The sequence below is a fragment of the Aquila chrysaetos genome, chromosome 19 (genome assembly GCF_900496995.4).
Source record: "Aquila chrysaetos chrysaetos chromosome 19, bAquChr1.4, whole genome shotgun sequence".
NCBI classification, from domain to species: domain Eukaryota; kingdom Metazoa; phylum Chordata; class Aves; order Accipitriformes; family Accipitridae; genus Aquila; species Aquila chrysaetos.
In genome coordinates this window covers 9,358,175-9,372,498 of record NC_044022.1, presented here as the reverse complement: position 1 = coordinate 9,372,498, position 14,324 = coordinate 9,358,175, and the positions used below count along the sequence as shown (strand labels likewise).

Genomic DNA, 14,324 nt, shown 5'->3' with positions numbered 1-14,324 from the left:
GAAATTACCACAGTTTGTATGCTGATCCATTGACACCTACTACATTTTCCAGGAAAATCTCATCACCCAGCCACGATACATTAAGTTATATGTATGAGACAACTTCTATTAATAAGTGAACTTTGCTCTTTCGTAAGCAAGCCTTCTATTTTCTTATGTTGGTATTTTTATTCAGAAAGTACATTTATGAACACTAGCATCAACCACCTCATCCTGCTGGGATACATCATCTTTTTAAAATAACCGATTCTTGAAACCAATCCGAAGTCCTGAGAACAACTTTTTAGATTATCCACATGTGAAGAGACATGGAGAATGCTTGCATAAAAGTTCCCTTTCAAAAGCAAAAGGTTTTAACTAATCATTTTAATCTCTATGTTTTCTTTAAGAAAACATACTTGAGGTACTTTCTCCTCAGAAGTTTAAAATATTTCATTTAGAACAAGCGTCTTTCTTCCTCAACAGTGCTTAAGCAGGTAACTTGAACAGCCCTAGAGAACAAATTTTAAGAAAGAGGCAAAAGAACAATAGTGCTTTCCAAACTAGGTTTAAAAAAGCAGACATGAATTTTGTTCCATTCTGGACAAAATAAACAGAGTATACAACAAACGTGCTCAAAGAGTACAACCAACAGAAAATGTAGGTTTTGATGTGCAGAGAAGACTACTTCAAGAAGATAGAATATCTTCTTTCACATTGAGGGATTCTGGGTGATTGTATTAGTCTGGCGTGGAGATAGTGGCACTATTTTGCATCCTTTTCTTTCCACCTCAAGAGCACATTTAAAAAAAACAAAACCAAAAAACCCCCAGCTTTTAAAGCACTTACCTCCCCTTTCAAGCACAATATTCTCAAGTTACATACCTATGCAGAAGCTCTCTTAACAAGTGAGAAACCACAAATCTAATGCTTCAGCACGAGAGCTCCAAGAGGAGAGAAGTATAAAACTAGAAATATGCACAGTTAAAAGTATCAAGTACAGGTTTTAATTCATCATAGCAATCCTGCCATAGGGAGTAACAAAAAGGGTCATGTGCTTGTACTGAGTGCAAGGCCAAACAAATACAAGATAGAATGGAATGTCACCTGAGAGGAGGTCTAATTTATGTGAGAGCTCCTTAGCAGATTAATTTGTATACCTATTTATACAGGACTCTTCCTGCCTTCTCCAAGTGCATTACACAAGTGAAAAAGCCCACAAACTCACCATCATCTGAAACATATGGCCATGCATATATTTGACAGCAGTGTCCACTATAATGTGCAGTATCAAAAAACCCCATCAAGGTTTCTCAGTGCTTAAGACATTGACCTATTAAACAGAATTTCACTTAACCTGGGGCTAAGCAATATGTAGGCAGTGATTGAAAGTTCTTACATTACCCATAGAGCTCTTATGTGGCCAAATTACTCTCTGTTCTCAAGACAACCAATTTGCTCTGATGATTCACATCCTGTTTTGAATCAATCACCAGTGCTTCCTCCCAACTGTATGTGGTAATTTCTTAAGCACAGTACCATTCTCTAGGGATACAATTTTAATTATTATTTTTTTTTGAATTTCATTTTAACCACAGTGTGAAACAAAAGATGATCAAAATTTGTACATTGCTCTGGGAAAAGGCTATTACAGTGCATTTAGTAAAGCTGTCAGAAATAAAGGGCATTAAATAACAACAATGGACCTCAAAGAAATTAACTGTATCTCTTTATTGTTAACCAATGAATGTTATCCAAAATAGTAGATGTAATTGTAGCTTAATTGTACAACACAAAACATGATGCTAAAGGAAAAAGCATGTGGAAAATTACTTCACCAAGTAATCATTAAATGTATTCTTAGTATTTCCGCACCAGTAAGTGTTCCCAACTGCTGGTGACAGCAGCTTTTACCACTGTGTTCATTGTGAAAATCTGTATTACAAATGGTTGTTCCTGGTTGTTTAGGAAAAAAAAAAAAAAAAAAAATCACACAGCTTTATAAATGGATCTAATCCATTTATCCCTACTCTATATATTGTAGATTTATGAACAGCAAACTTTACTGGTATTTTTTCTCAACACTGAAACTGATGTGTCAGTATCAGTGCACACTTTCCAGGGAAAAATGAAGACTCACTGGAAGCACAGTATTTCACCTGCTATGGCAAACTGTTCAAGTACTTCAGAAGTCTGCTTAAGCTTCGGTGTATGAAGCCTGTGAAACAAAAACTGTTCTTACAGGACACTGCAAGTAGAAACACCAGCTTCCACCAAGCAGCATTTTGAAGCATGTGCACACCATCTGCACATCAGTCTTCAAGGTCAACCAGATATGTTTAGCCCCACAAACCAAAAATATATTAATGTATCTTTTATTTTATTTTCATGATGTCACCCCACATGGCCAACCTTTAACTCCAACAAAAAAAAAAAAAAGAAAAAAAACTTAGTTGGACTGTTCATAAGAAATTTAAACCTATTGTGCATGAAAAATGTTTAATAAAATGGCAAATTTTAATAGATATGTGTAAATTTATGAGTGCATAATATCAAACAGAAAAGAGCTGAACCACCATCAGAGAAAGCAGGATTGTTCCACTGTAGATATTTACTAGGGTACTATAACAGAAGGAATAACTGCAGTCCTCATTAACTGTAAAATTATTTCTAAAGTTCAATTTCTAAACAAATTTCTCAAAAAAGCAGGTCTCCTTATCAAGAGGGAAAGGACTTAACAATGATCTGACATCATATACAACAATTACAATACTAGCTTCACTGAAAACTGAAGCTACAAACACTTTTACTCCAATTCGGGGAACTTTCATTTTGTATTTGGAAAAGCAAAACCAAACTGACGCACACACATTCTACACCCCTCCCAGGAGATAGTATACCAGTGACAGGTTACAGCTTTAAAACACACAAGATGCTTTTACAATTTAAACTCAACAAAAGGCAGTTAGACAGTATTTAGCACTATAAATCCATCTTAAAGTAAAACAAATCCTAGGAGTAAGGGCTCCTAGCATTCTATGATACCACTGTGTAGTGATAGTCAATTTAAACAGTTTTTTTCATGGTGTTTGAAGGACCAGTCATCATGTACATAGTAGTGAGGTAGGATACTGTCCCCTCCCTGGGACTGATGTTTTCATATGCTCCCTTGCCAGAAAGGTCCAGGTCTCCCTACTGCAAATAAAATAATTACAAGCAAATAGCATATGAAGCTTTGTTTTTTGGTTGGGTTTTTTTTTCCCTCCCCTTTGCTGCATTAGAACATTTTGTGCATCTAAAAGAATCACCTAGGAAAAGCAATACTTATTCAAGTCTATCAGCAGCCATGTGCTGCCCACAGGTAGCGTTCCATTTAAAATTATTTCCTGGAACTACCACCTGCCATCCAGACCTTTGTGAACAGGTAGGCAAAGAAAACCATCAATGATGACAGGACATGAAACACCAAAGAATTTCACTTGGGAGGAAAAAAAACCCAAAACTGAAAGTCAGCAATATCAAACTCTTAATGGTGTAGCTACATTGAAAAATGTAATTTCAAACTTCATACTGAAATAGTACCTATCCAGTTTAGGTTCAGTTCCATTCTTCTATTTCTTAATGTTTAAACAATATATACACTTGCCAGTCATTATATACTTCACATCAGTTTCCAAAGAAAAAAAAAATATGAAAAAATGAAAGCGAAAACATGATGGGGAAAAAAATGGCTATCATTCTCCACACCCTCCCCCCCCAAAAGCTAGGGATGACAGACTGCCTTACTGTTGAATAGCTTCCCCTGAATTTGTCTTCTAGCCACTGTAGTCAAACTGGTATTAAGTGCTTTGGCAAAGTGGGGTGCAATCCATCAAACCTGCAAAGGCCTGCTTTTTTCTCTGTTGGTGGTTCAGCTTTACGAGGAACATATATGCAAAATAACAGCTCTCACATTGCTTCAAACTCATCAATACGCTGCTTTGTATTGCCTTGTCGGATTTGTCGAAGAGTCTTGTACTTATCACGGCCTGCTTTAACATTCTCAGCATGAAGGACATCATTTTGTGTTTTCTTGGTTTCATCTCTGGCTTGAGCCAACTCAGAACTTAAAGCCTGTTGAATAAAATATTTGCATTTAAGTACTTTGACTAATCTTTTAATGATTCTGGAATTTCTGGTAACAACTATTCTGCAACTTGGATAAGGATTTCTTAAATGCCAACCTATGAAATACTTGTGCTGTTCAGTAATTCAGGTTGTGAGGTCTATCAGAAAGACTGCAGAAGGAAGGAGAAGGAGAGCATAGGATTCTTTCCTTACACAAGTAGGGGTATCAAACTAAAGAAAAAAAGGCCTCATACCATAACATCCAAGAAGAAAGAGACCAGCAGGATAAAGCAGGAGAATGACCTTATTTTTCAATTTTTGCTTGACTAAAGACAGCTCTTGTTTATCTCCCTGATCCTTTTCAGTGATTGGCCAAACAGAAAAGATATTACACATACATGCTACTAAGATTTCTTCCGAAATAGGCATTTCATAACAAGGCAAAGGGTTACCACTAAAATGGATTATGATACTTTGAGGGGTAAGACTAGTCTAGGAGGAAATGCTCCGTTTCAGGGAAATAAGATTAATCCAAAACGGGCATAATTTACTTTTTGCACTTACAACATCTGTGAATGACTGCAAATAAACATGAATACTATTAAGCAAGCATCTGTTCATACCACTTAATGAATTTCAGTATTAAGGAAGGAAAGCATTACATTTTAACATTCAGTGTCCTGGATATTATATAATTATTAGAAATGTTTACTGGCCAGTGCGACAACATACTAATACTTTTAAGCTATAAAGCACAATCTTACAGCTAATCTATCTAGTCCACTTCTAGAACACTATGAATTTTATCAGTTGGTAAATTAGTAATAAACCTAGTAAATAATAAAAAGGCTGTTTTCTTGGCACACCATAATTTCAATGAGATTTTTGACAAATAAAGAATGAAAACCCAAAGCCTGAATTATGTTGATATGACCATGAATCTTCATTACCTGGAGCTGTTTCTTAACACGTTCATTTTTCTGTGTTTCTGTTACCCGTTCTTCCTCACTCCTGTGATTCATGACACCATCAGAAGACAGTTCTGCACTGGCTTCAGCATTGTTCTCATCATGTTCATCATGTTCATTCTCTGTTGGAGGAATAACTGGTGGGGGAGGAGGTGGAGGAGGAGCAGACATCACAGATTTCAGTTCTTCTTTGGTCTTTTCCAAGTCCTCTTGGGCTGCAAAAGCCTAAATACAGTAAACAGTACTTAGCATCTCTTAAAATTATTTATGAATAGTCAGAAAAATATTTGAGATGTTTTCAGACACATGAAAACTGTCCTTTATAAATGACATGACTAGCTTACGCACTGAAAATTGTCAAATAGCAATACAGGGTAAAAAAGATGTGACCCAAAACCAGCTGTACCAGAGCCCAGCTATTTCCAGCAGTAGACAAGAGAAGAGTGAGAGAATAGGGCAGTTGTACTGATTGCTTTCCAACTTTCCTAGCCTCCTGAAATTTGAGGGACTTCCTAAATCAAAGGTGATGTCTTTGAATTTCATATTCAACCAGAATTTATAAGAATTTGTTCAATCACTTTTTGAACCTGTGCACACAATTAGCATTCACATCCCATAGCTAATTACTGATTTTGTGAAGAAATACTATTTTGATTTAAACTATTGTCTAGTTGCATTTGATGTGCTTTTGTTATTGTTCTGGTTCATCTTTTCACCACCACTCATGATTTTATATACCTCCCCCCTAAGGTGTTTTCTTTTCCAACACAAAGCTCCAATCTATTTCACCACCACACATAAGGAAGCCATTTCAAATCTTTGACCATACCTTTGTGATGAGAATTTCCCCCCCCTCATGACTATTTAATATTAAGAAATTAGTTAAATAGAAGTATAGCCTGGCTTCAGTAGACTGGAGAACAAAAATCTTTGAGAAAGGCTTCTCTGAAGCCTAAGTGAAAGAGAGAGATTCAACCCCATGGACTTCCAGTGGGATTTCCACACTCATCTCCCTGAGTTTCTTTGAAGTTCTGACTTCACACAGCATAAGCTCATTACTTTGTGCTGCCATTCTGAGGCTTCCTCTTCTTTCTTTTTCTTGGCCTCCTCTAGAAGCGCAATCTTGGCAGTGAATTCAGCAAGTTCTGCTGCCTGAAACAAACAAACAAAATAAGTAGAAGTTTTAATTTGGTATCATTTTGGCTCTGCAGTGGAAGAAAGCAGAGCCTTTGCTGTGATCTGACTTGAGAAGAGTTAGTTACCATCCATCACTTCTCTGCTAAAAATAGAAATTTTAAGCATACATGACAGAGAGAATGAATCAGTACTCTTGCCTTCCAAAGCTTGCCGGGAAAGAGCAAGCTGTAGTTACAAATTAGCATTTGGGGCTGTTTCAGTTTAATACAGCTTTAATGGTTCCACCAATAAGACTACGATTCTGGATAATCTCAGTGCTATTAAGCTAAACCTTGCCTTCAGAATTGTGTGCTAAGTTTACAGAAGATCAAAAGCTATTTTATAGTTGAGAAATCATTTCTTCTACTATGTTCATGCCTTTCTCAGTTACTATGCGCAAATCTTGAATTAGAAGTAGTCTACCATAGAATGTGAGAAGATACTGTAAATGCTGGAAACAGAGGCGAGGCGGGGGGGATGGACAGAACAAAAAAAAACCAAACCAAAACAAGAAAACCCAACAAACCACAGTGTCACCAACTCCCCACCACCACCACCAAGCTTCAGAACAGACCTGCCTCAGAGAACAGGCTTCCCAGTGGACTGCAGAAGGAAGCTACTCTTGTTCTCAGCTGGATAAGCCTGACACTATTAGAAAGAGAATGTAGTGAGTGTTGTCAGTCTGAAATGTCTCCTCCATCATTTAATTTCCTACAGCTCCAGAGTTTCATTTTCTTCTTGCAAGTAGTGGCAAATCTAATGTAATTTTCTAAAAAAGTTCCCACAACAATCTGTAATGGTATTTCACATACTTTTATCTATGTTTCAACGTACTTGTCCATTTGACAAAACAGATATAACCAAGAATAAAGGCTAAATTTCCAACTATCTTTTTCAATTTGTTTCTTACTAGCTGCTCTTGGTTCTTCATTTGATCAGCTGTCTGCTTGGCTAGAGCAGCTTTAGCTTCTTCAGCTGCTCGACGTTCTTTTTCCAGGCGCTCTGCTTCCTCTTTTGCACGCTTTCGTTCTTGATCCAGTTCTAGAGCTCTTCTAGTCTGTTCCTCTAGCTCTGCCAAAAGGAAAGTTTGCACACAAGACATCATTACCTAGCTCTTCCTCATATGTAACACAGGTAACAGTTGTTAACATGCTCAAAGTAACCTAGAAAGCTGACAAATATTTACAAGGCTGCCTCAAGCTAAGAAGAGCTGTTGAGCATGTTACCTGAAGCTATGCTCCGTGTCTGATCTTTCCCCCCTCCCCCTCTTTAAGACACACTTTGGATATACTTCATCTCACCTGACAGTTCTGACAGCCTCGTGTTTCAGAAAATTATCACCTCACTGATAAAACTAAACACCCAAATATACGTACATATAGATGCACATACACCCCCACTCTTACTACTGAGGAGATTTTATGTGCATTAAATCATATTCTCTTACAGTAAAAAACCAAAACACTCTTATACTCTATTGAAATGCCTGACAGACTTCTTAATTGCAACAGACAATTTAGGTGTATGCCTCCAGCAAAATGACTTAAGACCCATTGGAAGGGTCAGAAAAGTTATCTGTAAAACAGAGCCAAAAAGGTGCAAACAGGAAAATTTTAAATCAAAGGAGGGCAATAGTTGTCCAGCTGCCTGGTTAGCAAAATATTGCCATCTAAAGGGCAGAACCCTGAGTGAAATAGGAAGTAGTAATAATCTACCAGTACTGCAAGGTAAGATTCACACAGCTAAAATACCCTCCTCTGACGTGCAAAACGAAGTGACGATGAAAAATGTCTCTCCAAAGCTCCTTGCTGATTCTAATAAGTTTTTCACTATGTTTTTGTCTAGGCATAGCTGCCATAGATTCCTTCACCAGAAAACCTAAACAACTGCTCAGTCGTTGGAATGATCCACTTGCCCTTCACCATATGCTTTAATACTAAAAAAACATCTCCCCAGGTATGCTGACACATGCTTAATCTCTGCACCTGTAGTTTTAGCTAGGTCTCATGTAATCAATATTCTTCAGTTGGTTTCCCAGGCCTCCTACTTCAGTCATATAATTAAATGAACAGCATTACAGGGATGTGGAGTTGTACAAATGCAGTACTTACAAAATTGAATAAAATGCAAAAATATTTAAAAACACCACTCAAAATCTTCCTGTGAAGATGAAGAACACTTAACTACCAAGTAAACTACCGAACGCAGACACCATTTATAAAAACACTTTTCTGTATGTGAATAGAAGGCTAAAAAGACAGCAACACTATTGCATCAGAAATTAGGCTATACTGCTTACAAAAGTTATGAGAAAATGTACATTGTTAAACCTTTATAATCACCCTGACACTGCTTTGTCCTGGGCTAAATAGCTCTCCCTCAAACAATTCCAAGGCATACTTCATGTGTTACCTGTCTGGATGTGTCCAACCTGTTCTACATGGAAAGACTGAAAAATGTTGGGGTAGAGCTGGAGAACAGTGCCAGGCACATGTAATTTATGTGCATAAATTTAGTCAGTGATTCTCTCTATCGTGCCTGAAGCCAACAGTTATGAACAGAAGAGAGGAACAAAACTTTTATGAATGTGAACCAAACCCGAAGCAAAAAAAGAACATGGAGAGGAGGGACTGGGAAGTAGTGGAGGCAGGGACTCCTGTGTGTGTGGTTCAACACAAAAAACTGTGCTTGGTAAAACTGCATTTATTCACTAAAATCTGACAAGATTTTAATTTTAAAGTTCTAAAACAAAACAAAACCAAACCCCAAAACCACCAACTTACAAGGGAACAGGAAAATGAAGGAGCAAGGAACTTCCAAACGAAAAGCTAAATTCAACAAAATCCTAGAGAATGTACTTTGGGTCTTCCTCTCTAATTTCCCTGCTCCCTCCAACTCCGGGTTTTCAGCACTTTAAGCATTTCATAATTCTGAGTTGAACTGCACACACACATGTGCATACACATCCTGTTTATTAAAGAAAGTTGAAATTCTTCCTATATTAGGAATTGGTTTTATATTACAAATACATACCCATATGCACGCACACCATCTTTAACTCTTAAAATTGAGGAAAAAAGTCTCAAATAATACACCACTAAGTTATTGTTATTATTAGTAAAATAAATTTTAAAAACCACAGCAAAACAAAACAACAAAACACCACACATGCCAAGAGAATTGTGGAACTGAACTACTCAACTGAACTAAACATTATCATCAGATACAAGAAATCCAGGACCAGCAAGAACTCACCTTTCTGAGCTTTCATTGTTTGTTCCTCAATTTGTCTTAAGCGTTCCATTAATTCTTCTTTTTCACGCTCTATTCTTTCCTTTTCCTTTTCTGCTATCTCCCTTTTCTTCTTCTCATTTTCTAATTGTGCCCTGAAAAAAAATAGTAAAAGGTTTTTTTTAACCTCAAACAGATTAAATTCTACTCTAAGAATGCTGGTAGCCTATTTTTCAGTTAACTCAGGTAGCAGAGAAGCATGTAATAGTAAATGTTTCAAATTCAGTTTACAATGGAAGAACCACCAAGTTTGTTTCAAAATAGTGTACAGAAAAAACAATTTATGAACAGAACTGATTAGAAACCTTGGTTATTGTTCAACCAGGTAAATCCACAATTATAGCTGCATTTTAGACATGGCTGATGTTTCATCTGGGCTACAAATGGCAACAGTATTTTTTAAATATACAAAAGGTAAGCCATGACATTCTTCACTGAACTTGCTTTAAAGGTTCACCTGTAGAGTATAAAAGTCCCTAAGGATCAAGCAACAGAGAGTTAAGATTGCTTTGCAAAAACATAATGAGAAACAAAGGTACAGCTATTATTACTATGCTGAAAGCTCAAAAAAGGTACGGCTTTCTATTAAGACAGGTAAGCTGTGCCAATCCACAAACCTACTTACATATTACAGAAAGAAAAGCAGTGCTCTCTTCTAGAATGCCAATGTCTGATATTCTACGACTTAGTTTTCTTAAAAGGGTAGAAGAATTTTTTTCTGTTTCACGGAAGTTTGTTAATTACCTTTCCAATTGTTTCTGATGTTTCTCCTCTCTAGCTTGGGCCTTCATCTGTTGCACTTCAATTGTATCAGGTTTCCTCCTCCTCATGTACAATTCATGATTTCCCATACACAGTGCCAAAATTCGCTTGTTAATTCTCAGACGGGGCGCATAAAAAACAAAATCCTAGCAAAAATAATTGCAGCATATCCATTAATCTAAAAATACAGTTGTGACAAGACTCAAAGCATTACTACGTGCTTGCATTTGTTAAATTTAAACTTACAAGTATGTTGATATTCATCCTCTGAGCAAGCCAACACCATAATCTATAAATCTAGTTACTGGCAGGAACTTGCAAGATAAATTCAGAATTACACTTGGATTCCTCCAGAGGTTAGTTAGTTTACACAAAATTATTTATTTAAACTTCTAAAAAAGTGAGACTATTCTTTACTCTATTTCTGAACAATTTTGACCTAGAAAGTCTCATGAAATGCGCTGCTGTAATACAAAAAAAGAAAAACAGAGGTGGATGGCCAGAGAATTTAGCATCTTACACTGTGGCTTTTCAACACATCACAAAATATTAGTTGACTTAAATTAAAAATCTTAAGAGTATTAACCAGAATGAAAAGAGAGAAAATAAATACACCATACTTAAAAAAAAAAAAAAATCAAAATATCCTTTTGATTACTGACTATTCTACCAATAAGAATAATAAATGTCACAAAATATTTACTCATGCCATAATGCCAGAGCAAGTCCCTGCGGGCTTAAACCTCTTCATATACAAAGGCATACTATTCTACACATTACTTACAGGGGCCTTTTTGTCAATTGGCTTTATGACAAATTTTTTGTCATTAAAAGAGATGTTTCTTATTTCACTCCAAGGAAAACCAATCTTGGGTGTCAGCCTTCAAAGAAAAAAGTTCTCATTAGAAGCAGCAAAGATGTGCAATTTATTTATGTCCATTAAGTCTTAACTCTGTACCATTTCCACTATCACAGTTAGTTATAGTTACAAAACATAGCAACAGTTCAAGCATATTTTGGAAGACAAATTTTTTTTTTTTTTTTTTTTTTACACATTATTCCATCAAATGAATAAATCACACAATGAATAAATTACATGGCACCGTTACAGAAGGAATTTCTATTTGTGACTTATTCTACTACCATTAAATACATGCTAAACATCACAATCATGTACTGATTCTTTATAAGCTATTGATAATTTTATTTTCAGTGAAAAGAATAACTATTTTAATTTGAGAATAGTCTGACATTTCAAAGACTGAAATTAAATTAGCCTTCAGCAATGTTGTACTTCAGTTTAACTGAGATGCAAGATATGTGTTCTTAGTTCAAGTTAAATTTCCCTTGCATCTTAAGCAAAATAAATTCAGTTCAGAAACCATTAATGTTATGCACCAACTGCGTAACTGTAAATAATTTTCTCCATGAGCACAGAAAGTTTTTTCAATTCATATTATCTTAATTACAAGCATTAGAAAATGTTTAAGTATTTGATTGCTATCAAGAGTTAAAGAATACCAAAAAGTGGTTGATTGTTCAATCTGATCTGATTATTTTCTGAACAGTTCCTTCTTTCAGGAGTTATATTGCCATCTAATGGCAATTAAGGCTTACAGAATTTTGTTACAGAATATATACATCGAAGAGCATTAAATTTCAGTTCAGTTGACAGCTGTTATCCAGTGTTTGACACATCATGTTTAACTTCAGATCACTGTGAAAAGACTGTTGACATCAGATACTACTAACAAGTGGTTGGAAAGAAACAAAAGATTAAGTCTGTTGTTCTGTTTTCAAAGTCTTCAGATTTTGTACATTTCAGCTTTATCCCTCTTCAAGTAGGAGAGAATATTTGATCTCTTTATCAGGACACAAGATTCATATATTTTCTTTGATGTCTTAAAAGGTTTCACTTTTAGATACTAAAGTTTTTCATGCTCTAACAGCTATAATCCTTGTCACTGTTCTTAGAAAACGTTTCTCATTAAATATGTTGCTCAGCTTCTCAATGTCCTTTTCATTCTGAACAAAGAGAAAGTCTTGAGGGAGTGAAAAGTACAGAAAGAAGCCTTATAAAGATGGTCTAGCTATCATACATCCATATTAAGCAACGTAAATTTAAGTTTCCACAGAACTGGTCTTCCTTTCCCTTCTTTTACATCCCTGTTTAAACTTTAAAATTCAGATATTCTAGCAGTTAACATCTATCTCTCTTTTTCTATCTTTTACATAGAGTAGGTCTTTGAAAACCTGTTTCGCTAAATGTTATTGAACATGCAATAAAGGTAGGGTTTGTATAATCTCAGGTAGGATCTCCTAGGACAGAACTGCAAAATGAGTATTAGCCACTTACTTATCATCATGCTCATAAATATTCAGACCCAAAGCATCAACTCCTAGCCACAATTCAGTTCCTTTTTTGTTCTTTATTTCAAAATAGTTGACTCCATACATTTCCAAGTCTTGTGCTATCTTAAGGTATTCCATCATAGAATCCTCCCTGATGAAAGAAGAAAAAAAGCCGCATAGTGTAGACAAATCAAAAGGACATTGTAAGAATAAGGGAACTGCGGAATAACTTATTAGTGTAAAATTTAGTTAGGAATTAAATCTCTCTTTGAAATTCATGGGTACATTGACTCAGATACTTGCAGAGCTCTACACTCTAATACCCAACTACCATCCAGTCATTGCACTTTGTCTTCTCACCCTGTAAGCTAAGGAAATACTAAATATACTTTAGAGGCAGGCAATCATGGACAAAGGCAGCTGACAACCTTACCAGAAATCACATAGGTAAACCAATAACTTAACCAGAAACCTCAACCCTCACTGAAGCTTTCAGGAAGTTTTTGATAACTGCCAACCCTGGTTGGAATAAAAGAAAGCAGTTTCCAAACAAATATGCCTCCTCCCAAAATACATCCTAATAATAATAATGAAAAAACCTTAAAGGTCTTGGAACAATTTTTATGTAATTACCTTAACATTCCCCTGTGCTCTTCATGCCAGTTCTGTATCCTTTCTTCCCACTGTTCTTTTGTCAGTTTGTGCTGTTCTAACACACTGTGAATAGAAGTTGTTGCTATTAAATGACACTGACAACCAATTGAACCTCTCAAGTTATAAAAATAAGTTTGATTACACAGCATAATTTTATGCTTATGCAGTATATGCTTTAACTGAATAAACTTAAACATGACTTCCTATACACTGCTCATCTTTTTAACCCAAACAGACACAGAAACTTTGTATTTCAATAACTACACTTTCAAAATAGTGTGAAATCACTTCTTTTTTCATGGTATTCTACACTCTCTGCAATATAAAAAGTCACACCATGGCATATCTCAACTTTCAGTAAAGTCACAAAATGTAATATTTGGAACACCTGAAAATGCAGACCTATGAAATCCTCATACTCATAACGCTGCAAATTAATCTCTAGGTATGCACAGATACACTCAAGCTTTCATTCTGCTGTTGTTTGAAAGAAAAAGTAACACATTAAGACAAGTTAGCAGACTAGTTTGTTGGGGGTTTTTTGGTGGTTGCTGGTTGGTTTGGGGTTTTTTTTTTTAAATAAATAAAATTAATAGTGAAGCAGTTTCAGAAATCTGTTTGAGGTTTATCTACAGCAGGCTGCAATGATGCAATTATATTTTGACCTACTAGAACTTTCAAGGTAGTACTGTAGTAAGAAATCAAATGCATATAACAACTTTATTATGCTTTTTTCCATGCACCTAGCATTTCAAAGCATTCCTAGAGAAATTATTTTAAAGGACAATTAAAAAAAAAAAAAGACTGCAAGATAATCTCACTAAGGAAGTCAGAACAGTTGTTTTCCTTCCCTTCTCTTTACTCAGGGAGTAAGGATTTACTACTTTTCCCTACATTTTTAGCAAAGTACAATAAGGAATAGACCGAGTGATGCAGAAGATATTAATGCAGTGTTTCTTCTGTTATAGGATCTTTCTGTCACTCGATTTGCTACTCTGCCCAATATCTAGTGAAGTGCACTTTTCAGTGGTAGCC

The 14,324-nt window shown here is 35.7% G+C and overlaps 1 protein-coding gene across 5 annotated transcripts in view; it reads right to left on the bottom strand.

Annotated features, from left to right (window-relative positions):
* The window catches only part of RDX (radixin), a 49,531-nt gene that overhangs the window by 6,252 nt on the left and 28,955 nt on the right, over window positions 1–14,324 (bottom strand). For 3 of the 5 annotated variants that reach the window (XM_041118557.1, XM_041118558.1, XM_041118560.1), the window contains 10 exons: window positions 13,269–13,352; window positions 12,640–12,786; window positions 11,068–11,164; window positions 10,266–10,429; window positions 9,486–9,616; window positions 7,141–7,301; window positions 6,114–6,206; window positions 5,037–5,279; window positions 3,932–4,092; window positions 422–491 (listed from right to left, as the gene is read on the bottom strand). In XM_041118557.1, coding sequence (XP_040974491.1) covers window positions 437–491; window positions 3,932–4,092; window positions 5,037–5,279; window positions 6,114–6,206; window positions 7,141–7,301; window positions 9,486–9,616; window positions 10,266–10,429; window positions 11,068–11,164; window positions 12,640–12,786; window positions 13,269–13,352 — 1,336 coding nt within the window. In that variant the 3' untranslated portion in view covers window positions 422–436. Of the gene's footprint in view, window positions 1–421; window positions 492–3,931; window positions 4,093–5,036; window positions 5,280–6,113; window positions 6,207–7,140; window positions 7,302–9,485; window positions 9,617–10,265; window positions 10,430–11,067; window positions 11,165–12,639; window positions 12,787–13,268; window positions 13,353–14,324 lie in introns of those variants that run through there. The other 2 variants (XM_030042914.2, XM_041118559.1) reach the window with 1 other exon arrangement.